The following is a 26,306-nucleotide window of genomic DNA, read 5'->3' as shown; positions in this document are numbered from 1 at the left end:
AGAGTCTCATAATGGCTTCATCAGAAGGGTGTCCCTCTGCAAAGAGAGATCCTTTTCTGACTTCCAACTTCTTCCTGCCTATATTGCTTTGGCCCATTAAAAGTGCAAGGCTCTCAATATGCAGAAGGGAGAGACCCTAGATTTTATATATAGTGTCTGGCCATGTAGACACCAGAATTTTCATAGTCAAGTGAAGTGATCGGCTTAATTTATCCATATCCAAATCCTACTTTCCTTTGGGTTATATAGATCTGTTCCTTTAGAATCCGAAGGGAAAGAATGATTGAGGGGAGAAAATATAACCATTGAACACTGCAGAAACCACTTTGTTAGAGAACCCAAGGCTTTAAAAAAGAGAAGAATTACCAATGGATGTATGGCTTATTTGCATATGCAGATGATATTAGAAACCAAGGGGAAAGAGAATAATTGGCATTTTTTAAACTAGAGGATATTTGACATTGGAGAAGTCTTTGAGTTTTCTCATCTCATTTAGTTCTGGGTTGATATATACCCCCCTTCCCATATGCTATTTTAAGACAAAGACTCTCACCCCACCCTAGACCCCCATCCTTACCCTCCCCACACACACACTGAAATGAGATTCAATTAAAGCAATTTTGGGAGCAGCTCCTGAAGGCTTTTCAATGTGAGATAATTACAAGTAATTTGCTGCTGTGAAGACGAAAGAGGGCAAGGGGGTCTTAAGGGAGGGGCCCCCAAATGCACACAGATCTGTAGGGATTTGGGGGCAGCTGAGTCCACAATGGAATCTTAACTACCAGTTCATTTCCTAAATTACTTGCAGGTGGGAAAAGGGGAATCTAGAAATGGAGGGGAGTTCCAGGGACAGTACTACACCTCCTTCCCAACCCCCTAAACCTATTATGGGAGGTGGGAGAGTTGATTCAGGAGGGCAGAGTCTATATAGCCAAAGAAGCAAGTTACTTAAACCCAATTCTCATTTTTGTCTCGGGGTGGTGGCTGTTTAGGATTTTATATGAGACTTGCCCAATTCCCTGGGATATCATCCAGATAATTGGAGCCTGTATAGACATGACCTCTAAGAGTCAGCAAGTTCCCAGGGGAAGTGGGCCTATGGAATTCAAAGCAGGAAAGAGAATAGGGAAGAGGTGGAAAGAAAACCCGGAGGTGAGTGAAGTCCCAGAAGCAGGTAAAGGGACAAGCTCTTCAATAATAATGCAAACCTTAAATCATTTTGCCCATTCTCCTTCTTCCATAAAGGCATCTAGTACATCCAGGGAGGATAGCAGAAAATCAGAGGTTTTACTCTGGGGGATTTATTTTATGGTGCTTTATTTCCTTTATGTGTGTTTAACTTCAGGCCTTCAAGTTGAAAGCATAAACTCTTGCAGTTCACTTTCCATCCTCTTCAGCTCCCCTTAAAGGAAACTTATTTTTTCCCTTTCTCCCAGTATTTGCCCAGGAAAAGGAAAGAAGAACCCAGGCAGTAATTCTTTCCCAAGCTGCAAGGACAAGGATGGAGTGATGAAGAGGATGGGAGGCAGTGTTAATATTGTTCATTAACTTTAGAACTGGAAGATAGACAAGGTGTCATATAATTCAATCCATTCATTTCGCAGATGTGGAAACTGAGTCCCAAAGAAGTTGAATGATTTACAGAGCCAGAGATCAAATCGAAATTCTTTCACTACAAAATCAGCACATGGTACACCTTTTCTGTCCATATATGGAACAGTGATTTGGGGTGAGGTGCAGTTCTGAAATCCAGAGATAATGAGGTAGCTTTTAAAAAATTATTATTAATGATACAATCCTAGGGACTAGAAAGAGTCCTAAAGGAAATTGTAGAGTGGAAATAATTATGGATCTGGAATCCGAATAGATTCTAGTCCCATCACTAACCTTCTGTGGCTCCCTATAGCCCCTAGCATCAATCAATCAATCATCTATTAAGCACCTGCCACGTGCCAGCCACTGGGCTAAGTGCCGAGGATACTAATACAAAGAATGAAAAGTTCCGACTCTTAAAGAGCTTACATTCTAACAAGGGAGACAAGAGAATAAATACAAAGTAATTAAACACCAAATAGTTAGGGAGGGAAAGCATTAGAAGTAGAAGTGGGGTGGGGACAGACCTGGAAGAGATGTTAGGATAAAATCCAAACTTCTCAGCATGCTATTTAAAGCTTTCCACAATCCAGCTCCAGGCTTGTTTCACGTTAGACCCCCACCCCACTTTACACCAACTCCATTCCAGTCAAACTGGAATGTTAGTGTTTCCCAACTATACTGTGGGACGTTACATCCCCCATCTCATGCCCTTACATGGTTGGTCTCCCAGGTCCAGAATGCACTCCTTCCTTACTTCTGCCACTCAGAATGTCTAGCTTCCTTCAAGTGTCCCTTACTACATTTACTCTTTTCTGGATCATCCCTCCCACCCCCTAATTAATAGCGCTTTCCTTCATGCTTGTGCTGCTAACTCTCTGACAATCTCTTTTATCCCCTTCCCTGATCGTTCTTTCTCCATGTGTGAGAGTCCCCCACATATATCTGTTCTCCACCATCTCACTTGGCTAGTTCATCTACTTTCATGTATTCAGTTACCTCTATGCAGATAATATCAAAATATCCAGACCCACATTTTCAAGTAATCAATGTGTGACCCCCCCTCACTCTTCTGTCAGTGCCTGAAGTTCAACAGATCAAGCTTCCCCTCCAAGCCAACTCTTCTTATTAACTTTTCATTTCCAAAAAAATTGGTATTACTGTCCATCCTTCCAGCCTCCCAGGCTTAAAAATCTATAGTCCTCTTGTCTCTTCTTCATCAACTACCAACATCTTGTCAATTCCACCTTTACATCTTTCAAATCTTTTCTTTGATTGTCTTTATATGGATATGGTTTTATTGTCCATATTTCTGAATACATGTACACATACATATCTCATCCCTTCCTTTGTCCAGTGAAGTAATCCTTCATATTAAATTATTTTTTAAAAGTAACTCCACAAATCTAAACCACACAATCTCCCCTAATTTTTACTCCCTTCACCACCACCCTGGTTCAAGCTGTAGTTATTTTTCTAAACTATTGAAACTGGTTCTTTATTGGTTTCTTTGACTCCTCTTTCCTCCTGCCCATCCATGGGAAGCTGCAAATCAGATCACTGCTCTCCTTTGATCAGATACCTTCAGTGGCTCCCCATTGTCTAGGAATCAAGTGCCAAATCTTAACTCTGGCATTCAATGCTCTTCTGGCCTTCGATCCAGGTAGTTTTTCCCCTTGCCTGTGCTTACTTTTCCCTACAGAAAATATTGAATAAATTCAGTTTAGTGGTGAGAAGACTGAATTTGAAGTCAAAGAACTGCACTTTTGAAGCTGAATTCCTAAACCTGACATCAACTTACTTTTTAAAGCTTCATTTCATATTGTTACCCTGATCTGTATTTTTACCAAACTGAACTACTCCCCTTCCCCTTTTCTTACCCTGCCCACTCCCATCTTTGTGATTTGTCTTATTCTGTGTCTAGAATCAACCCTTCCTTCCTTTCTTTCTCTTAAGAACTGACTGAGAATCTATTTCTTCTTTGAAACTTTTAATGATTGCCCCAACCCTTCCCTGTTTCCTCATCTCTATCCCATCACAAGTGTTTTCTTAACACAATGTGTAATATTTATTATATAGGCTTCTTGAAATTGAAATTTATTGCTTTATATTTTGAATCCTCACTTATGTTTTGCTATACATATGGCAATATTCCCCCCCTTTTTAGTTTGTATTTAAGTTTCAAATAAATTAATGAAAAAGAAGTAATTTCTTTCTACTTAAATGTCTTTAGAACCCCTCCTTTGTGCTTTTATTCTGTCTTGCAGAATATATCATTCCTTATTATTGCTTTATAAGAAACGATAAGCAGGGAACAACTAGGTGGTGCAGTTGATAGAGCACCAGCCTTGAAGTCAGGAGGACCGAGTTCAAATGTGATCTCAGACACTTAACACTTACTAGCTGTGTGACCCTAGGCAAGTCACTTAGTTTCAGTTGCCTCAGCAAAAAAAAAAAAAAAAATTAATAATAGCCAGACTAACTTCAGAAAAGCATGGAAAGACTTACATGAACTGATGCAGAATGAAGTGAGCAGAACTAGGAGAACATTGTGCACAGTAATAGCAACATTATATGTTTATCAGCTATGACAGACTTAATTGTTCTCATCAATGCAATGATCCAAGACAATTCAAAGGGATTCAAAAGATGGAACATCCAAAGAAAGAATTTTGGAGTCTGAATGAAAATCTAAATATAATATTTTTCACTTTTTTTTTCTTCCTCATGGTTTTCCCTTTTTGTTATGTGTTTTCTTTTGTAACTTGACTAATGTGGAAATATGTTTAACATGATTGTACATGTATAACCTGTATCAGATTGCTTACTGTCTTGGGGAGGGGGTAGGGAAGGAAGGGAGAGAGGGAGAAAAATTTGGAGCTCAGAATCTTACCAAGATGAATGTTGAAACTAACATTACATGTACTAAGTTGGAAAAAAGTAAAATACTATCAAGTAAAAAAAGAGAAAAAAGGAATGTATCATTCCTATGAGATCATAAGCACCATGAAGGAAGACACCGATTTATTGATCTTTGTATGTCTTGTTCCTTGTACACATTGTTATTTTTAAAAAATCAGATCTGTGATTTCATTGGTCTAGAGAATGTAGTGAGGAAACTGTTTACCAATGCAGATCTGCACCTGTTCTGCAAGTTAAAAATCTTTAGCTGCCTGGAGGCACAGTCAGAATGTGTCCAGAAGCAGGCCTCTGGTCTGTTTGATTCCAAGGTTATCCCTCTCTCTGGTATGCCACAATGCCTCTCTCAGAACATAATAGGTGATAAATCAATGGTTCTTATTTTGAATTTAATTGTTTCATTTGGATTCCCTGGCCCTCCCAAGCCAAGATCCTTCCTCAGTCTCCTGATAGCCATTTTAAAAAACCTATCACTATTTTTTTTTAAAAATCCATTCTGGAAGAAAAATTGTAGTTTCATTCTCGTCCAATTTTTTTTTCTGTTGTCTCATTCTTTTTCCTTTTCTCTCTCTCCCCCATCTTTCTTTTAAATCTCCAAGTTTTCTTAACCTGGAATAGATGAACTAGAGAAACTTAAAAACCCAAAACATTTTGATGACTACATTTCAATATAGTTTGCATTTTATGCATTAAAAACATTATTCTAAAAAAAGGATGTATAAGTGCACGAGATTGTCAAAGAGGTCTATGACACAAAAGAGATTCAGGATCCTTGGTCTATTACAGTCCCTACATTTTATAAATACAGAAAGCAAAACCCAGAGGACTAAGTAATTTGTTCAAAGTTGCCCAGGTAAGCAGAGAATGATCTAATCCAAATTTTAACCCAAGTCTTTTAACTTCAATCCCCATTTTACACTCTGGTGCATTATTTATTACTTTTTTTCCCCAGTTCAGGGAGCTGAGGCACAGAGAGGAAGGATAGCCTGCATGTTAACTCACAACACCTGACTACAAATCTAGGGTCCTGGACACTGCTCTCCCATCTGTTTCTCCCTTACCTCAATGAGGAGGAGCCAAATGAGGCCTAGAGCTCTCCCATCTTTAAAGGTTAGCCTCGAGGTAAGGTGAGGATGGAGGAATTGTGCCAGACCTCACTGAGCAGCTGGCCGTCTCCAGGCCAGCCCACAGGACAGAACATGTGTGTTGGGGGGGAGGGCCAGGTAAGAAAAAATAGGACAGGACCCCCACACCCCTGCTCCAGGCTTCCAGGAAATATACCTCAAAGTCCTTAGAGAAAAATCCTTCCCTCTCTTTTCCAGTAAGAGATGGCAGGAGGGAGGGTAAGATTCTCAAATTCCAACTGGCTGACCTGGCATAGCTTCGTTAGCCTCGTCTGGGAGCTCCCCCCACCTTCCTAATTCCCTCCCCAGCTTCCTTGTCTAGAGCAACAGGTCTGAGCCTGAGTTTGGGGGGTTGGGTGACCTTCGGAAAAGGGTGAATTGGAGAGAGATTCCAGCAAGGAGCCCCCAAATGTGGCTGCTATCACTCCTATCCTTAAGATGGAAAAAGACTGGAGCCGGAAACCAAGAGCTTCCCAATGTCTCCCCTTTCCCCTTTCCCTGCCTGCCAAATTTGGTTTCTTAAAAAAAGAAAAGCAGCCCTAAACCTCAACTCTCTCTCTCTCTCTCTCTCTCTCTCTCTCTCTCTCTCTCTCTCTCTCTCTCTCTCTCTCTCTCTCTCTCTCATCTTCACACAGATACAAATGAAAATAAATACAGAAAAAATGCACATGAAGAGCCAATATATGCTCAAACACACACATACAACCAAAACTCACATAGATCCTTACATACATATATCAACTGGCCCTCCCTTTCCTGGCTCTGGAATTGCTGTGAGAATATTTTCCTGGTGAACAGCAGGGGAGGTTAGCTGAGTGGCCTCAGAAAGCCACTAATTTTATTAAGAGTTTGGTTCCTTTGTTCCACAAGGCCCATGTTAGCTGTCTCCCTGAGCAAGGGCCCTAGTCTGCCTTGGCCTGGACCTGTTCCTCTCCTATCCACAGGGTCTCAGCTTAATAGGTCTAATTAAGACACCAATTTTAAATCCCAAACCAGACTCTAAAGAGACTGGTCTTCTTTTCAGCTCCTATGCAGTTTTCCCCTAAAATGATATTTTTGCTCATTCCCATAGGCCTCCCTAAGAGTTATATTTTCTTTTTTTTTTAATTTTTTATTATATATATATTTTTATAATATTATCCCTTGTATTCATTTTTCCAAATTATCCCCCCCTCCCTCTATTCCCTCCCCCCGATGACAGGCAATCCCATACATTTTACATGTGTTACAATATAGTCTAGGTACAATACATGTGTGTGAATACCATTTTCTTGTTGCACAATAAACATTAGAATCCGAAGGCACAAGTAACCTGGGCAGACAGACAGTAGTGCTAACAATTTACATTCACTTCCCAGTGTTTCTTCTCTGGGTGTAGCTACCTCTGTCCATCATTGATCAACTGGAAGTGAGTTGTATCTTCTTTATGTTGAAGATTTCCAGTTCCATCAGAATACATCCTCATACAGTATTGTTGTTGAAGTGTACAGTGATCTTCTGGTTCTGCTCATTTCACTCAGCATCAGTTGATTTAAGTCTCTCCAAGCCTAAGAGTTATATTTTCAAAGGGAAATGGGGTCTAGGGACTCAGGGGAGAGAAACCTGGCTTTTCTAAGAAAGGGAGGAAAAAGGCTGTTAGGAGCTACTTGGACAACTTTCTCTTCCTTGTTTTTCTCCTCCCCCAACCTATTCTGTCCTCATGGTATGGTATCATGTGGTTGCTCTAGGATGTGATTGGGGGAGAGCCAAAGTCCAAAACCCTACCTGCCTCTTAATACTCAGGATTCCAGATGGTGTCCCAGAAATGTCAAATTTTGACCCCTTAGAACAGAAAGATGGTTAGCATTTTGACTAGGTAGCTTTCATCTTTATCCTTTACAGGGATATTCAAGTGGTTTTTCTACCAGAGCAGCACCAATTTAGAGTTGACAGGGTTGGGAGAATTCTGCTGAAATGGAAGAAATAAAGAACAACTTTCTGGGAGAGTAGGAAATTTTGTACTTACCTACCTTACCCATTCCCCCAATCATGATCCTAAACATTCAGCATATGTTTAACATTTTGACAAACATTTATTGAGCATCGATGATATGCAAGGCTTTATATCAGTACTGAGAGAAAAAGGAAAACACAAGTCAGTTCTTACCTTCAAAGAGCTTTCATTTTTTTTATAGTATTGAGAGCATGGGACAGCTCTATAAACAAGGAAGTATCAATTAATTCAAAGTAGAGTCCCTGTTACTTCCTTTTGATGGTCCATCTTCCCAAAACTATATACCATATTTTCTAATTTCCTTCAGGATGGTGGATGTAGGACTAAAAGAGCCATTTAGTCCAATCCTCTGTTTTTATAGATGAAGTTGATGATGTGGGAGCTTAATGACTTGCTTACATTCAGGGCTTGAACCCATGTCCTTCAATTCTGGAGACAGCTCTTTCCACTGTGGCCAGCTGCCTCTTTGGGTGGTATCTGTCTCATTTTCATTATGACTTCTTCTTTGGAGGATTGAAGATCATGGTTTATAACACAACATTCATTTACATTTAGTGCCATGCTCTATTTCCATCCAAACCAGGGTGGGACAGTAGAGTATTTGGCTTTAGTGGGAGTCTCCTTCTTAAATGGAAGCAGAATGAGAAGAATAGAGGGGGATATTGTCATCCCTCTAATTCTTGGAGCTTCCCCCCCCCCTCTCTCTCTCTCTCTCTCTCTCTCTCTCTCTCTCTCTCTCTCTCTCTCTCTCTCTCTCTCTCTCTCCTTCTCCCCAAAGCTCCCCTCCCACCTCCATACCTCATATTTATCAGACCACTCTGGGTGAGCTGCTTCTCACTGGTCTCTGCACTGCAAGCTAAGGCCTGCCTCAAACCTCTCCTCCCAGGCCTAGTGCTGGGGAATTCTTTGCCCCAACAGATCCTAGAGAAGCTCAGACTAGGAGGGGGGCAGTTGCCAAAGCACCTCTCCTCAGATCTCTCCTGTCACATTCCCCTGGTGTAAGAGGATCAGGACGAGTGGTCACTGACAATCTGCTCACACTCAATTCATTCTTTCCCCCCTTCTCTTTTCTTTGCCCTCACCTAGGAAGACTCTGTCCCTGGGACATCTTTATTCAGGAAGATTAGTCCTCTGCCTCCATGCCTTTGATATCACCTGTGTGAGAAATGAAAGGACTACCAATGTGCCAATCCCACTCCCAACATCACAAATAAATAACCAAATTCTTCTCATCCAGGAAAACCTCTTGCATTGAATGCAATCTGTTTCCTTCAGGTTCTTACCCAATCTGACTGGGGATACCTGTTCCTTTCCTTTGTGTTCCCTCTCCACATATTCCCCTAATGTTCAACACAGAAGATAGATAATTAGAAAATAAAATCATGCTATTAAAATACATTATTCTAAAAAAAAGAGCTGTAGATGATAGAAGAAAGTACTGTTAAAATTGTTTACTTCATTATTAGTTTATTCTTTATGTAAAGCAGGATCTCGACCTTTTAGACTATGCCCGGTGTGGAGAGGGAGCTCCATCTGCCAGAGCAATTCAGCCTTTTCAGTTTATAATCTGAAATTTACCTGGAGCTCTAGGAGGTTAAGTGACTTATGGATCTAGTATGTGTCCAATGTCAGCTCCCTAACTACTACAGTGCCTTTCTGTGCCCAAGAATACATGAAGTGAGGGCCCATGATTCAGAGGATGATTCTTCTTATTTTACCAGGGGTTCTTAACCTTTTATTTATGTATTTATGTATTTATTTATTTTCTTGTTGTTGTTTAGTTGTTTCAGTCATGCCCATCTTTTCATGAGCCCTTTTGGAGTTTTCTTGGCAAAGATACTGGAGTAGTTTGCTATTTCCTTCTCCAGATCATTTGACAGATGAAGAAACTGAAGTAAGCAAGGTTAAGTGACTTGTCCAGGCACATAGCCAATATCAGAGACCAGTTTTGAACTCAGGTCTTTCTGACTCCAACCACTACATCACCAGTTTTTTTTTTAATAAATGTTAATTGTTTTTTGATTCCAACAAACTTGTGATGGAGAGAGCCATCTAGAAAGAGAACTGTGGGGACTGAGTGTGGATCACAACATAATATTTTCACTTTTTGTTGTGGTTTGTTTGCTTTTTGTTTTCTTTTTTCATTTTGTCCCCTTTTTGACTTGACTTTTCTTGTCCAGCATGATAATTGTGGAAATACATATGGAAGAATTTCATATATTTAACATATATTGGATTACTTGCTCTCTAAGGGAAGGGGTAGGGGGAAGGGAGGGAGAAATAAATTGGAACATAAGATTTTGCAAAGCTGAATGTTGAAAAGTATGCATATATTTTGAAAATAAAAAGCAAAAACAATTGTATTTTGACATCATTAGTGCTAAAAATAATTGGGAAAAAACATACTATTAAAAAACACACATTATTCTGAAGATAGATCCATGGATTGTGTCAGACTACCAAAAGGCCCTTATACACACAAAGAATGTTAGAAGCCCTATGTTCTGGGATTTCTCTAATATCCTTGGATTTTTAAGGTTTAGCCCATTGAGAAATCCTTTGGGCTTGTATTTACTACCACCACAAGAGCCTATGTGAATGTAAGGGTTTGTGTATCTGCACATGATTTTGTATTTGTGTGTCTGTTTATGAGTATATGTATATATGTGGGTCTTTGTGGGAGGATTATTTTCTGCATGTGTATGTTCACATGTATAGTATAGTTCTATGAATGCAGGCTTCCTGGCCATTATGGGAAAAAAAGCAGTATCCCAGAGAATAGATGGAATAGCTTCAGAATGGGTGGGATTATGAATAGATAGACTCCTGTTTCTGACTTCTCATTGACTCTCAGTTAGAGGGGTTGGATAAGTGATTGTATCCTAGCTTCCTACCCCATTCTCAGAATTACTCAGACTAAGTCTTGTTTAGTGATGTCTTAGATGATGGAGCGCTCCTTACCAACAATGTCACTTACATATTGAGTGTTCCCTTAGTTTTTTCTAGTCACAGCCTCCCACCCAAGTCCCATATGCCTTCTTCCATCCTTGTTTTTTCAGTAATATAAGTAGGGAAAAGTAGGCACTGTAGTAGTTAGGAAAAAGGAGGCAGTTCCCTTGGGAGAAAAAGGATGCTTTAGGCATGATGGATGACAGAGACAGTAAGCACACTTCTTGAGGATAAGGGGATGATCCTATCTGTAACACCCTTCCTCTCCCATCATTGACATACCCCTAGTCACTAAACTATCATCCCGAATTTTTTTTATCTTCTAACTACTTGACTACTCTGGTGTTCTTAGACTGGATTGATTTGGTGATGTTTCATATAGTGGAAGCCTCCTTGCAAATGACTTAGGGTCATAGGATTTACAGCTAGAAATACGAAGTTAATACATTAATAAACATTTTTAAAGATCCTGATCAATTATAGGCACTGGGAATATACAAAGACAAAAAGAAAATACTCCCTGATTTAAAAGTTTTTACTCTCTTAGGGAAGACAATATGAACAACAGAAAAAAAGTTTGCTACATCCAGTCCAATTCTATAATTTTACTGATAGGAAATTGAGACCCAGGGATGAAATTATAGGTCACACAGCTATTAGGAAGCAGACACAAATTTCAAACTCTAGTGTTCTGTTTCCAAAGCCAAGCTTTTTTCACCTGTTGGGACTGAATTATTTTTTTAAATTAATATTGTGTTAATTTATTTTATTTTGACATCACTAAGTCCTTCAAAGTTGATTATTTCTACAACATTGCTTGCATTGTGTAAATTGTTCTCATAGTTTTGCTCATTTTGCTCTGCATCGGTTTATACAAGACTTCCCAAGGTTTTCTGAAACCATTCCCTTCAGCATTGCTTATAATATGTTAGTATTCCGTGTTGTGATTGAATTCTAAGGTGCACAGCTCCTATTTCACCTCTTCCAAACCCTCTTAAATCCTTTTTTCCTCTCTCACTGTATTCTTTTGTCTCTCTTTTCCTGTATCCTATAATTATTAAACATAGAATGTCAGCTGAAAGGCAAATTTAGAAATTATTAACTTAATCCTCTCATTATTCAAAAAATGTAGAACCTGAGAAGGACAGTAACTTGTCAAAATCATACAAATAAGCCAGTGACCGAGGTGTTCCAATTCCTAAATCTGTTTTCTTTTGCATTTCTCTCTTTTTCTTTCTCTGCTTATTTTTCTCTATTATTCCATCTTATCCTCTTCTCTTTCTTGCTTTCCACCTCTTCCCTCCCCTCTTTTCTCTTCTTCCCTTCTCTTCTCCTATATCTTTCTCTCATCTCTCCTTACTTTTTTTCTCTCCTTCCTCTTCCATTCTCTCTCCCTCTCTCTTTTCTGCCCCTCCTCTTTCTTCTCTTTGTGTGTCTGCTGTATCTGTTTTCTCTCCCTCCCTCCTTATCTTTCCGTCTTATCTTTCATCAATTCCTACTTTTCTCTCTTCTTCCCTCTTTTCTTTCTCCCCCTACTCTTCTCTTCCTGTCTCTGTCTCCCTATCTTACTGTCTCTTTTAATCTGTTTTTCCCTCTCTCTTTCTCCCTTCCCCTTTCTTCTCTCTCTCTCTCTCTCTCTCTCTCTCTCTCTCTCTCTCTCTCTCTCTCTCTCTCTCTCTCTCTCTCTCTCTTCTCTCTCTCTTTCTGTTTTTCTGTATAGAGGTTTATATGTCCATGTGGGGCAAGCTTGGGTTACATGAGGATTTCCTGATGACAGTCAAATGAGGTCTAAGAAACCCTCTGCAGAAATGACTTGTATCCAAGGACTTGGAACCACCCACATTTGAAGCCTGATTAGCTAGGAGAGGGAAGGCATGCCTTCCTTACTCAATATTTTTCTGTCCTCAACTTTGTCTAATAACCCGTTCCAAACCTCTGCTTTCCTTCCTTCGGAGAGGCACTAGAGCTTGGGGGATGGAAAGCTAAATTTGGAGATCAGAAGAACTGGATTGGAATCCTTCCTCTGATTCTTGCTAGTTCTGTGACCATGGACAAATTACTCAATTTTTCTGATCCTCATCTGTAAAATGGAAATAGTAATACCATCTATCTTGAAGGGTTGTGGTAAGGGTCAAATGGGATAATGAATGGAAAATATTTTCCAAACCTTAAAGTGCTATATTAATGTAAGCAATTGGTTATTATTGTTATTATTATCATTATTATCTTCAATGTGAGTCAAAGCCTTCTACATAAGATCATAAGATTTAGGGCTTTGAGAACTAGTTCTGTGAACTCCTTCCTTCTCCTCACCTGATTCCACTGACCCCACCAAGCTCCCTCTCTAGAATCTCAGTTTACTCTATCCACCCCCCCCCCACTCCCCCATCACTCTGCCACCTGAGGCAAGTCACTTTAATCCTTCTAGGCCATTGTCTTACTTGTTCAGGGAAGCACTAATTCTGGTCCTTGGGACGGCTGGAAGGTGGGGTGTGGAAGGGGTGCCACACACATTGCATGCTGTGGCTATATGCCCTTGGCATGTTGGGCAGGGCATGGTGTTGTTTGCCAGGTGCAACGTGAACTCACAGTGAGTGGGAGAATGGCCTTCCCCCCTCCCTACCCCAACATTCCCCCCCACTCCAGCTCCAGCTAATCCCTCAGGGTGGAGTCTCAGCTCCCCACTTAGTCAGCATATCTGGCAAATCCCGAATGAAGTTGCCCCAGGGGGAAAAAACCCAAACCAAGAATCTGGGCATTTATGGCCCCTCTCCTTCTGAGGCTCTCCCACTTGTCCCGTTCTGCCAGTCTAACCCTTCCCTCTAGATTTCTCCTCATTTTAATTTAAGCCCTCTCTTCTGTATGTCTGCACTGTCTCCCATAATCCCTACACATTTAGATGTCTCACTCTCTGCCTCAACTTTCCCCAACCTGTTTCCTCCCCTTCTGTCTCACTTCCTTCTTTAGGAATCCTCCTCTGATTCAGTTCTAATCAACTTTGTTCTCCATCCACCTTCCCCATCCTCAAACCTAGTTCAGTACTGAGATCCAAATTAACCCTATTAATTTGTTAATGTTACTGACTCTCTATTCACCAAATGTGTGCCCTGTCTCCTTCAATGTGGGAGTTTTCCGAGAGCCAGAGCCGAAGGCCCTCCTTCAATTGAATGTTCTCCCACTTGTTTAAGCACCTCAATAATCTTATGTCTAATGTCCCCTGAAACTGTCTATATATGTATATACCCAGTTTGAATGTGAACTCTTGGGGGAGCTGTTTTATTTTTCTCTGTATATCTGTATATTCCTTCTTTTTTCCCTTTTTTCCCCTCCATCTTATTCTTCCTTCCTTCCTTCTTTCTTTTTTCATCCTTTTTCTTTCCTTCCTTCCCTCTTTATCTTCCTTTCGTCCTTTCCAAACTTCACACAGAGCTCTGTCTACAAGGGTTGCTCAGTCCAGAGTCTGGTGAGAAAAAACTACTGACTTACTCCCTAAATCTTCCTTTGGGGATCCCATGCTTTTAGAACAACAATGAATTTTGTTCTCTGGCTAAAAGAATTTGGAATCAGAAGACCCAACTCTCTAGCTCAATCTGTATGTGACTTTGGGTAAATGACTTCTGCTCTTTTGTATTCCATTTCCTTATCTGAAAGATGAAAAGGATTGTGCTGGATGATCCCCGATGTTCCTTCTAGCTCTAAACTTAGATTCTCCCCTGCCTGCCTGTTTTGTTTCGTTTTGTTTTTATTCCTTTCTCCTCCTTTAGTGGGCAACTTTTGGAGATCTCTTGATGGGGGTGTCCAGCCACCCTTCCTCCAGTAACACCATCCTTGCTACTATGACTGCTCATGCTCAATCTTGGAGCTTTCCTCTAATCCCAAAGCAATTTTCATGTGTGTTTATGAACATGTTTCAGGTTCTCCCTAAAACGCCTGATTTAAGGGAGGAGAGAAATCCTGATGCCAAGAGAGAGATGTGTTTCAAAATAGCTTGGAGATCCAGAAATCCTTCTTTCTAACAACTCCCACTGTGTGTTCAAGTGAGCAAAGTGCTGGATTTTAGGGTCTGTGAGATCCTGGGTAGGTCATTTAACCTTTCTTAACTTCATTAATTATCATCTGTAAATTAATGGGATTAGACCCATCCCTTCCAATTTTAAATCTATGAGTTTATGACTTTAGACAGTTCATTTTGCTTTCCTTTGCTTCAGTTTTCTCATCTGAAAAATAGGTCATTGATATTTTTTCTCCCTTTCAGACCTTTGATTTTTTCACTCAAGGGAACTCTCCATGTGGGAACTTTGTTCCACTAAGACAGATCAGTAACTCTTCTGTGATTTGCAGTTTTAAAAAGTTGTATTGGTAGTGGGAAAGAGTTTTAAGTGACACCCAGGGTCATATAAAAAGTATGTGTCAGAAGTAGGATACGAACCCAGGTTTTCCTAATTTTGAAATCAGCCCTCTCTTTATTATGCCATTCTGACTCTCAATGATACATGCATGCTATAAATGTCCTTATCTTTCATATGCTATCTAAATTCAGGTAAAATTGTGACTTCTGGCATTCCAGGCTCTCAGCCAGTCCTTCACCCCAAATCCCTGAGCTTATCCCTAGAGACCTTAGAGCTTTGGAAAGGAACTCCACCCAGAACCTTGTCACTGCCAATGATGAAGATTCCTAGGGAGAAAGGGAATCATAGACAAAAGTGACTTGGGTCCAGGCACTCTGAATTACCCACATCTGGGATATGCTGGGACAGTATGAGGCTAGTGCCCTTTTCTTACTCAGCATCCATTTTGTCTCTCCCCTTAGATCTGAGTCCCACCTTTATCTCATGTCATTTCCCCTTAGTCAAGGCAAATTCTCAGTGCCCCTTTGCCTCTTAGCCTCCCCCAGGTTGGGAAAGCTGATCTCCTAGCACTCTTGGCTTTTGCATTTCTGGATCCCTGTCTTTCCTGGTAGTTGGTAAACAGCCTATTAAGATGATTAGCACAGTGTAATTAGAGATGGGAAAACAGAGGCCAGAGAGCTGGTAGGGGTTCCCACCCCCCACTGATGCAGAGCTTCTCCAGGGGCAGGTTGATGCAACTCTGACTGATACAACCAGCCAGGGCTAGTACCCAGAGTTTAGGATAAAGAGTGAACTGAGGGTCCAAGTCACAACTGTCAAATTCCCAAGCAAGAGCTCCTGGTGATTTCATCCCATTTTCATGATGGAATGCATATATTATGGGAGGGATGATGGGTGGTCATTGGTTGTTGAGGTTTAAATAAAAGGAGGAGGTCTATAAGACCACTTTGGAGCATAGAGATTGAGAACCCATCCATAGTAGCCTTTGCCTGTCAGTAATACCAGAGTATTCGAAGTAACCAAGAGTATTGCTTCCCCTGGGGTTCACCCAACCCTCTGTGGTCTCCTGTGGGGAAATGAGGACAGTATGGAAGGGAGTTAGGGACTATCACCTGGGGAGAGATTCAATGATGAGGCATTCTCAGTTGCCAACATTAGTTCAAGGTTGCTGTAGCAATGAGAGTTAGACACTGTTCCAGTTGACCAGTTATGGATTATCTAACTTTGAGGCATAGAATTAGAGGGCTCCCCTATTCCCAGATGAAGGATTAAAAACTATCAAACTGAGGCTTTTAGAGACCATCCTATCCCTGCTGGGAAAGGAGAGAATTAAAGTCTATTCTAGTGCAATCAAAGGAGCTAGGCTGACTCTAAGAGGACTAAGAATCATCCTTTCTCATTTGACAGATTTAGGGACCCTCAGTCCATTCTTTCCCCTCTCAGGGGCCTCACCACTGCACCCAAATTGGTGAGGAGTGTATTTCTTTAGTTAGACCAATTCATCTTTTATAGGTAGAGTCCTGCTGAGCTTTATATTAGAACCCAGACCTTGAATTAAGGCTGGTAGTTAGCAAAATGGATTGGGGGGGGAGGGAATGACAAGAAGAGGGGAATTAAAAGAGTTTCCTTGAACCTGCCCTCAAGAAAATCTCCTCCCAAGTTATTGTCCCCATTGGACCTAGGATAGAGGCCCTCAAGACTTTGACTCTCTATTGGTGTGGATTTAAAAGTTTATGGAATCATAGATTTAGAGCTAGAAGAGATCTTCAAGTCTAACCCCTTCATTTTACATAAGAGGAAACTGAGATCCTGAAAGGGCAAGAGGCTTTCTCACCATCACACACAGTAGTGGAGCTGGGATTTGAGCCTGGCTCTCTTGACTACAAGTCTCAGCCTCTTTCCATAGTACTGATAAGTGGAAAATTAAGATCGATTCAATCATTCAATAAACATTTATTAAGCACATACTATGTGCCAAATACCGTGCTAATCCTTGGGATACAATTGAGGAAAAGAAAGGTGATTCCCTGGCAATTTACTAGGAAAGATTATATACCATTGAGGGAAAAGGAACAATAGTGACAGTTCCTCCTATATGGTTTCAGGAGAGATAAACTGAGGTAGAGTAGCCTAGCCTGGATGAGATAATGGTATGGAGGGGAGGGGATCTCTAACCTGAAGTGAAAGATACTCAAGGACATTGACCTGGCTGATTAATTATTGGCTATGCTGTGGAGGGAAAGATGGTTTAGACCAAATGGCCACTGAGGTCCCTTCTAACTTCTGTGCTATCCTATGCCTTGACAGAGATACTTCCTCTCTGCATCCCAACCATTGCCTAGAGAGGTGGAGGAGAGGGGCTCCCCTTGGCAGTTGGACTAGTCCCCTGAATATGGTAGGAGTCAACAGGTGTGGCCCAGGAGGGCCAGGCCTGGGGAACTGGGCACTTATCCCACTGGCCTCCTCACCATCCCAGGGGCATTTGCCAATGGCTGCCCCACCCTCCTCAACTCTGGCCTCTTGCCAGTCCCTGTAGCAGGGAGTGCCCCCCATCCCCATCTGAGCTTCTGTCCAGCCCCTTTCCCACTATCCCTGTTTTGCCGTGGTGCTTTTGCCCCACCCCCACAAGGATGCTTGTGGAATGGGGGGGGGGGGGAAGAGAAGCTGGTCAGGCAAGCTTGGGGGAAGGGAGGGAGGAGGAGGAGGAGGGGGGGGGAGGAGGAGGAGGAGGAGGAAAGGGAGGTCATGGGGTGGGGCTGACCCCAGCGGGAGGTCACCAGGGCTGTTAATCCAGCCCGACTGCAGGCCTTGGGATGAGCAGGGAGGTATTAGGGAGTTTACAACATCCTTTCATCCTGAAGGCTGCCTACCCGCCCTCTCCTCCTTTCTTTCTTTTCCTTTCTTTCCTTCTGCCTTTTTTTTTTTTTTCATTCCCTCCCTTTGCTGGCAGCCCAGCCCTAATAAAATGCAGTGTCTCCAGCAAGTCTGCCCGCCTGCCGCCTCACTGCTGCTCCCACCCGCCTGCACGCAGCCCTCAAACCAAACTGCTCCACTCAAGCCCCGCCTGGCAGCTGCCTGCCACCTTAACCCTTGCCAACCCAGCCTGGCGAGTGCTCAGGACCTCCTTCCCTCCTCTGACCTCCTGGAGGGTCCTGCTAGGCTCATCTCAGGATTTCCTTTCACATGTGTCTGCGTGACCTGTGGATGAGCCCGTGTGTTTGGGAAATAAGGCTCTGCCTTTATTTATGTTTGTGTCTATTGGATGAGACGAACTCAAAGGTCCCGTCTAATCGTAAAACTCTATCCGTGCGTGTGATACAGTGGTATTCCCTGGGGTACGGGCATATACCCACTTCTGCACGTGAGGCTGTTTCCGTGTTTCCCGTGTGAACGTTTCTAGGTGTGTGAGTGTCTCTAATGAGTCTCCGTATCGGTGGAGTCCTCTCACTTATCTGGTGTTTGTCTATGCGTTTCTACATCTGTGTGCCCACGTCTGTCTCGGTGGCTAGCTCTGCTGCCGTCGGTGCTCTGTTTCCCGGTGTATGTTTATCTGTGTTTGGCGCGGTGCCGGGGGAGCCGCCCCCGTGTGAATAACTCTGGCATGTCCCTGTTCCTGGGTCCGTGCGCCGCTGCCGCGAGCCGGGTCTGTGCCCCTTTACACGCTTGCCCGTACGGGAGAGACAGATCGCTGTGTTTCTTGGCACATGAGCCTGTGATGCGATGTTGTTGAATGTATGTGTCCATGCGCAGAGCTCTTGGCGCTCAGCGTCCAGCTGCCCGGTGAACTCAGTGCCTTCTCCCTCCAGCTGCACAGCTTCCTTTGAAAGGCCCCAGAGCTTGGGGGCTGAAGAGGGTGGAGGTTATGCTGGGGAGGGAGCGGGGCACCCAGCCAGCCCAGAAGACTGAGAGGTGGGAAGCTGGGAGGCCAGCAGCCCTGGCCCCGGTCATTCAGCAGTGAGAGGGTTCTGAGTCAGGGCTTGGTTCTCTCTCGGGGAAGGTAAACACGGAACCCACCCGTCTTCAGACATTAGGTCGTTTGTTTATCTCCCGTCACCATCGCTATCCCCAGCCCAAGTCCCATTTGCCTGGGGTCCCTGCCAGGAAGGAGGGGAGGGGAGCTGGAGAGGGTGCCCCTGTCTTTAGCCCCCTCCCTCCCCTAAACTGGATGCTCAGCTAGACCAAACACCAACCCTTTAAGACACAGGAGGTGAGGGGCTCCGGTGGGGGGAGGGGACAATGAGGTGGGGAATGCCTGTGTAAGCATGTCTGTCAGGAGCCAGAGATCAAAGAGCACCCTCAGGTGACCCTGCAGCCAGTAGAGCAGAGGCAAGCTGCCTGGCAGGGGACGCCACGCTGAGTGGAGTCCTTGGGGCCCTGTCTGCCCAGAGCATCAGCCTGGCACGGGAAGGGGGGGTCAGAGAGGAGGAGGTTGGCAAACATAGTCTTTGCTTACTACTTCCATGAACCTGCTACTTGTGTGACCTCAGAAACCTCTGCTTCTCTCAGATTCATGGGTGAAGATTCTAGCAGAAATTCTTAACTTGGGATCTACAGCCCCAAGGAGGTGACTGTGAATTTGAATGGGAAAAAAATTACAAAATTAGTGATTCCTTCAATTTTGATTTAAAAAAATCTTCTAAGGGTTTAGATATTTCACCAGATATCTATGACACAAAAAGATCACAAATTTCTAACCTAAATGATTTTTAAAAATCCCTTCCAGCTCTAAATTCTAAATCCTAACAAATTGTTTACCTTAAAACAGAGGTCTTTTCTGATATTTCCCCCACCAAGACTGGGCTGGGGTGTAGAGCTTCAGAACAAAGCAAGGACGTAAGAACCCAAATTCAAGCACTAGGATACTTGCTTTCGTTACCTCTGGATGGCAACCCACCAGCTTTGGCATAGTGGAGTAAGAGAGAACACACAGAAGATTTACTGATCCCACCTTCCCTACAAATCCCATTTCCCCTTAAACCAGGTCCATCGACTCTGCAATTCAAGGGTTGAGCCCTCCTTTATCCCAAACCCCTCTTCCCAAACTCCCAATGGGCTAGTGGCTAAACCATGAGTTTTTAAATTCCATTTTTTTTATTAATATCAGATATAAAGATGGGTCCAGTAAGAAAGCACAAAGGAAGAGGAGGGTAGTATGGTGTGTGGGGGCGTAATAATCGCCAGGAACATGCTGTCTCTTGGGGTGAGATTCCAGAAGACCCGCATATTTTCCAGCCTTCCCGCCCATCTTTGCCCCAACCAAGTCAAAATCCCCGTTCTCTCAGTTCTATACACAGCAAAATTTATACAGGCGGGAAGTAACATAAATAGGAAACCATGGCAGGGAGGAGGTGGTTTCTCTCAAAAAATATTATATATGTGTATATATATATATATACATATATATGTATATATACATATATATTTCTACAGTATTTGTATTCCCCCCTTTCTTTGGTGTTTTACCACAGTAAGAGTAGGAAGAGAGATGAATTTTGGGGTGGGGAGGAGGAAAATCCCATGGTATTCTCGTTCCAAGAGGAAGGAGCTGAGCCATTCTGCTATCCCGTCCCCCTTTTCTTCCCCTTCATTGGGCATTTTCCAACCCAGTCCAGCCGGGAGAAATGTCTTTCCTCCTACACCCTAAAGGGGATGGTTGTTACTTTTTCTTGGTGGCTGGTTTTCTTCATGACTTGGGGTTTGGGAGCTAAAAATCACCAACTTACTGGAGGAGAAAGAGATGAAGTAGGAATGTGGGAGGAGAAGGCAAAGATGCCCAAGAGGGGAGTTTGGTCCTATTTCTTAACAATGCCCTTCGTTTTCTATTTTTCAACAGCTTTTAGACCAAAGTTGTGCAAAGTTCTGTACACTGAACGAGAAACACAGCCCTGGGGAAGAGAAGGGGTCTGGGGTCCTAGAGCAAAAAAGAACCGCTCAGCAGGTTCCCTTCTTTAAGGCCACAAATAATCAGTCTTTTTCCCACTCTGGGTTTTTTCTTTGGTTTAAACCCCAATTCTAATATGGGATTTGAGGGAGGTGGAGAAGGGCAGAGGGGACAGAAAGAGCCTCCACCCATTTCTTCTAGCCTTCTTACCAAGGAAGTTCATTAAATGGTCTTTCCAAGAGCTGGTAGGGAGGAGCAAGGTCTGACTTTAAGCCAGAATCTCCCAACCACTTTGCCAGTACCTCCAAGCACTCTCTCTACCTTGCCCTTCTCCCTTTCCATCCCCCAAATCTCTAGTCCAGAGAAATGAGGCAAGTATCAAATCCTATAAGACAGGAACCTCCCAAAGCCTGTCCAGATTTGTCCAGAGAAGATACTGTCCCAGCTGAGTACAACACACCCCAACATCTGGGTGGCCAGGTACAGCATGTCAGGGGCAGCAGGGAACAGAGTGTGGGAAATCCCGAGTTCCTATAAAGTTGTTCAGGAAGACCCCAGATCCCTGAAGAAAGGGGGTAGCCTAGGGAGATCAGGGGGCCTCTCCCTACCCCTTCCACTCCTTGCTGATTCCTGAGTATCGGCCATGACGGATGCTCTTCTGGCTCAGTCCTGGGTTGTCCTTCGTTGGTAGTGGGTGGGGAGTCTGGGTTCCCCCAGGATCCCAGAACAGGGGTCACTCTCAGTACACAGCCCCACTATTAGGTGGAGGGCCAGGAGAAGTGTGATGTAGAGTGGCAGGAGGTGGGGGCTGCTGTAAGTGAGGTCCGCTCAGGTTCTGAGTGTGATACCAGGAATTGGTGGGGTCGTCCAGGTAGCTGGGGGAGGCGCTATAGGGGAGCGGCGGGGGGAGCTGGCTCCGGGCTGGGGCTGAGGTGCTGTGGGAAGAGGTGTCCCAGAGGGCTGGAGAGGGGGGAGAGTTGCAAGCCATGGAATCGCTGTTGTTGGGGCTATGCTCCAGGGGTACCTCCCCATTTTTGTAGAGCTTCTTAAACTTGGACCTACGGTTCTGGAACCAGATTTTCACCTGGAACAGAGAGGGGGTTTCAGTTAGCACAGAGCCAAGAAGAGGTGGAACATGGGCAAGGGGGATAGGAAGTGCATTGGAACAGTGACACTCTCTTTCATATCAGATGCCCATATAAACTCACAGCTACACAGATACACCTACATACATCTAAAGGCACAAATATCCTCCCCCTTTGTCTGCCCCCTCCGGCCCCTGCTACATACAAACAGAGACAAATAGTGACATACGAACATATTCAGAGACATTCAACTACACATTCACAAATGTATGGATCCTTACAGGGATTCAGGAACTATTCAAGGGGGGGTGTGATATGACTTGAGGACCCTTATGTGTCCTTCCGAGCCTCAGGGAGCAGGTGAACAATAACTCTCCAAATTCCCCTTAGGGTATCCCCCCTCCCCAACATTGCTCCCCACCCCGTGACACTGACAAACAATGATTCAGCTCTCTCACTGGGTGACCCAGATTCCCAGCGGCTGGGCCCCACGCAGCGTCCCACCTGTCAACACTAGGAGGGAGCCAGGCGTCCCGCAACCCTCCCCTCAGGGGCACAGTGCTGCTGCCAGGATAGGGTGGGAAAGGCTCTGAACAGTCCCCAGGTCGCTCTGGGGCCTTTCTGAGGGGCATCACAACTATCTAGGGGGCTATGAAGCCTAATCTTTGAACCAGGTCAGGTTTCTTGCCTTTTTCCATCAATCCCTTTCCTGTCCTGGGTTTGCAGGGGCAAGGGAGACATAGCTCAGTCTGTTGGTAGTAGCTGTTTGTGGGGCCTGGAGCTAGAGGTTCCCTTTTCTGGGCAGTGATTGTGTGGTTCACTGGCAAAAAGTAGTGCCAGAGGACCTGAGTTCAAATTCTGTTCCTATCATTTATTACTTAAGTGATTTGGGGAAAGTCATGTCACTTCCTCTGGGGCTCAGTTCTCCTCATTTGTAAAATGAGGGGAGTTGGACTATGTGATTTCTAAATACTTTCCAATACTAAATCCACGAAAATTCTGTGATTCATTAAGAATGTGTTGGGGACCCAGCAGGGATATAGCTCCAGAATTTATATGTGTGTATACATATACTTTTATAAATATACATATAAACTCATACGCTTTTATATATACACACATATACACATATACACAATCTACATAGCTACTACATACATTCAATACGCACAGTAACATACAGATACATGCATGCATATAGGTATGTTTTTACTCTTACACACACACACAAGATATGTCCACATTCATGCATGTATAGTTCAATCTAGGAAATGCCATGGAATAGACCCTGATTAGATAAATAATCAGGAATTCTTGGATCAAATAGGGGAGGCTGGAAGTTTCTGTTGAGGGGCAGAGTTATCCCCCCTCATTATTTTGGTTCCATATTAAATGCATACATATACCTGTACCCACATGCAAATATTCAAATATAACCGCTCATTCTAATACTAATATGAAAGCACAAAACTCAAGAATGGCACATAGCCCTCGGGAGTTAAGAACAAAGGGACTGTCTATCGGTCTCCATACTTAAATTGCTCCCCATATTCCCTTTTCTCACCAGACTGTGGCGGGGAAGGGAACATCTCAAGTTGAGATCTTAAAGAGACAGCTAGAGTGCACCCCCTCCTCCCATTCTTGATGCCCACAGGTCAGGGGTCAGAAAGCAAGAACGCTTCCAGTGGGGCAGCAGGGGCTCCAGCTGCAGCTATCGAGATATGGGAAGAGCAAAGTCTTACTTGGGTCTGGGTGAGGCCCAGTTGAGCAGCCAATTCAGCCCTCTCGGGCAGCGCCAGGTATTGGGCCTTCTGGAAGCGCCGTTGTAAGGCCGCCAGCTGGTAGCTAGAGTAGATGGTTCGAGGCTTCCTGACCTTCTTAGGCTTCCCATTCACCATTCGGACCTCCGGCTCCGGCTCCTCCTTCACCGACACTGTAGGGGGGAGGGAGGAGCATGGGTCATCCTCCAGAGATTTCCTCACTACCCTTTCTAACTCCCCCGAGTACTGCCCTCCCCGCTTCCCCTCTGGGATTTCCCCAGCTTCGGAGCCTCAGTGCACCGGAGTTGAGCAAAATGAGCACCCAAGGGAGGGAGCTGGGGCTCCGGTAAGGGTTGGGGCCAGGCCGGACCGAGTTGGGCTGGGCTCCAGGGCCGCCCACAGCTCGGAGCTCCCCATCCCGTCTGGGTGTCTCTCCAGCTGAGCAATCTCTCCGTGGCTGGGTGTCTCTCGGGCTCGCCCATAACTAGTTTTACAATATCTTCCTTCTCTCACCCTTCTCTGTTGTCTTTTCGAAAATTCCGGACACTTTCTTTCCCTGTCTCACGGTGTGTTTCTTTTTCAACTCCTTCCGCTTCGTGCTCTGGTCTCTTGTTTTGCTCTGACTCTACCCCAACTCTCTCCCTTGCTATCACCATCTTAATCCCTTTCTCCTTTTCTCTTTTAATCGCCTTCTCTCTTTGTTTTCTATTTCTCTCTTTTTCTTCTCTTTCTTGTCTCCTCAACTTTTCTTTTTGCATGTTTCTTTTTTCCCCCTTCCTCCTTTTTTTGCTTGTTCATTTCTTCCTTAAATCTTTCTCCCTGTTCTCCCCGTGACTCTCACCGTTCTCCCTTCTTCAAGCATTTTTTCAGACTTAACTTTTTTTCTTTCCTTGGCTCCCGAAGCAGGAAAACAGTAGATCTCCCCTTAACTTCACTCTGCCTATCCCACAGGCCCCCCGACACCCTCCATTTTTCACTTGTTTAACTCTACCCCTAGCGCTCTCATCCCCACCCCGCACCGCGCAGTAGGCGCCGGGTCCTAACTCCGAGCAGTCTATTTCCTCCGCTTCGGAGCTTGCTCGCCTCTGGGATCGTATCCCTACTTACCTGGATCCTGGGCTGGCAGCGGCTGCTCCCGGTAAGCCCCGTATTGCCGATAAGAGGCTCCATAAGTATATTCCGACTTGGGCGAGTAGGCGCCAGTGCCTGCAAGCCCATTGAGATTGAACTGATGGTGATAGGCGTAAGGATTCACCGCCTGGCCATAAGGTTGACCAGTGTAATAATCGTGCTGCGGAGCGCTATAGTAGCCCAGGTCCGTGACTGAAGACTCCGGTAGAGTGGGGGAGTCCTTGGAGCCGGCATGGCAACTGAGTGAGCTGGAGATGTCCGTGAGGATGCTGCTGAGCTTGCGATCGAAGGAGCCACTCATCGCTGCTGGCCGACTGGCGCCGCGCCACCCCCGAGGTGGCTGCAACCCGGGGCGAGCGAGCGCGGGGGAGGAGAAGTAGCAGAAAGGGGTGGGGGTCGTGAGCAGAAAGGGAGGGGAGGCGGGGGCCTCGTTGTCGCGGGTCTCCGGGGGAGGAGGAAGCCGAGGGGGCTCTCAGATCATCGTCTGCTCCGGCCGGCGTTAGGTGCCTCTCTCGTCCCGCGTCTCAGCCAAATGCTGCCAGCTCCGCCCGGCCGGCTGGTTATGGGCTTAATTGTGGAGTCAGGGAGGGTGGATGCTGCTCGCTGATTGGCTGGAAGTATTGCCTTGAAGGCAAAACACTTCTGTCTCTCTCTCTGTGTCTCTCTCCCAACCTCTCTCCCACTCTTTGTTGTTACCCTAAACACATATATACACACGCCCCTTAGTCCTCCTCTAGTCAGTCTCCCCCCCCCCCCCAAGTGTCTCTGAAATGTTATGTCGGCTTGGAGGTGGTGGTGAATTTAAAAAAAAAAAAAAAAAAAAAAAAAAAAAGGAGTTGGAGAGTGGAGAAAAGTAGTCAGGGGAATTGGATTTGAGAGCCCCTGTAAGTGACCACGTGTGCCTCTGACCGACCGTGGGTTTGATTGTGGGCCTAGTTTCTGTGTGTATACGTGTGTGGCTGAGGGATAGAGGACAGTCCCTGTGTGATGTTTATTAAGGATGATGTGTCTAAGTACCTGTGTGCTTACAAGAATGGTATATCTACCCCCAAGACACACGTGTAAATTGAAAGTATCCAAATGTCCTCACATTTGGTTTCCAAAAAATGGGGAGAATCCCCCGAAGTTCTAAGGAATAAATGGACTTTCTAAGTTCCTGACATCCTGAGGATGGGGAGAAAGTCTTGTTGGAGAGGAGGTGTGTGGGTGATCACAGAATCATAGATGCAAATCTGGAAGGGACCGTAAAGAGCCCCTTTATTTTACAAATACGAAAACTGAGACTCATGAGGTTAAGTGACTTGCCCAAAGTCACACAGATTTATATCTGCATATAGGGTTTCTAAAGATAATGATAATTGGAGTAAAAGATGAGATTGGAGAAAATCATGGAAAGGAGTAGGTTCCAGAGGACAGGGGGGTCTGCTTAACTTATGTATTTGAGGGAGGACATATTGGGACATTTGATTTTGTTCGATACTTGCCTTTCTGGAGAAACTATAAATCTGAAATGTGTCTTTAT

General features: G+C 44.2%; 1 protein-coding gene across 1 annotated transcript; it reads right to left on the bottom strand.

Annotated features, from left to right (window-relative positions):
- Positions 1 to 19,995: 19,995 nt before the first annotated feature.
- Positions 19,996 to 25,336, bottom strand: DLX3 (distal-less homeobox 3). Its single transcript, XM_074261187.1, has 3 exons — positions 24,761 to 25,336; positions 23,636 to 23,826; positions 19,996 to 21,892 (listed from the first exon to the last, which is right to left on the bottom strand). The coding sequence occupies exons 1-3, from the start codon at positions 25,083 to 25,085 to the stop codon at positions 21,548 to 21,550; spliced, it is 861 nt and encodes a 286-aa protein (XP_074117288.1). The 5' UTR covers positions 25,086 to 25,336; the 3' UTR covers positions 19,996 to 21,547.
- Between the last annotated feature and the right edge of the window lie 970 nt (positions 25,337 to 26,306).

This window comes from Sminthopsis crassicaudata, chromosome 4, assembly GCF_048593235.1.
Source record: "Sminthopsis crassicaudata isolate SCR6 chromosome 4, ASM4859323v1, whole genome shotgun sequence".
Lineage (NCBI taxonomy): Eukaryota > Metazoa > Chordata > Mammalia > Dasyuromorphia > Dasyuridae > Sminthopsis > Sminthopsis crassicaudata.
The sequence above is the reverse complement of the archived record's forward strand: the minus strand, read 5'-3'. Positions and strand labels throughout refer to the sequence as shown.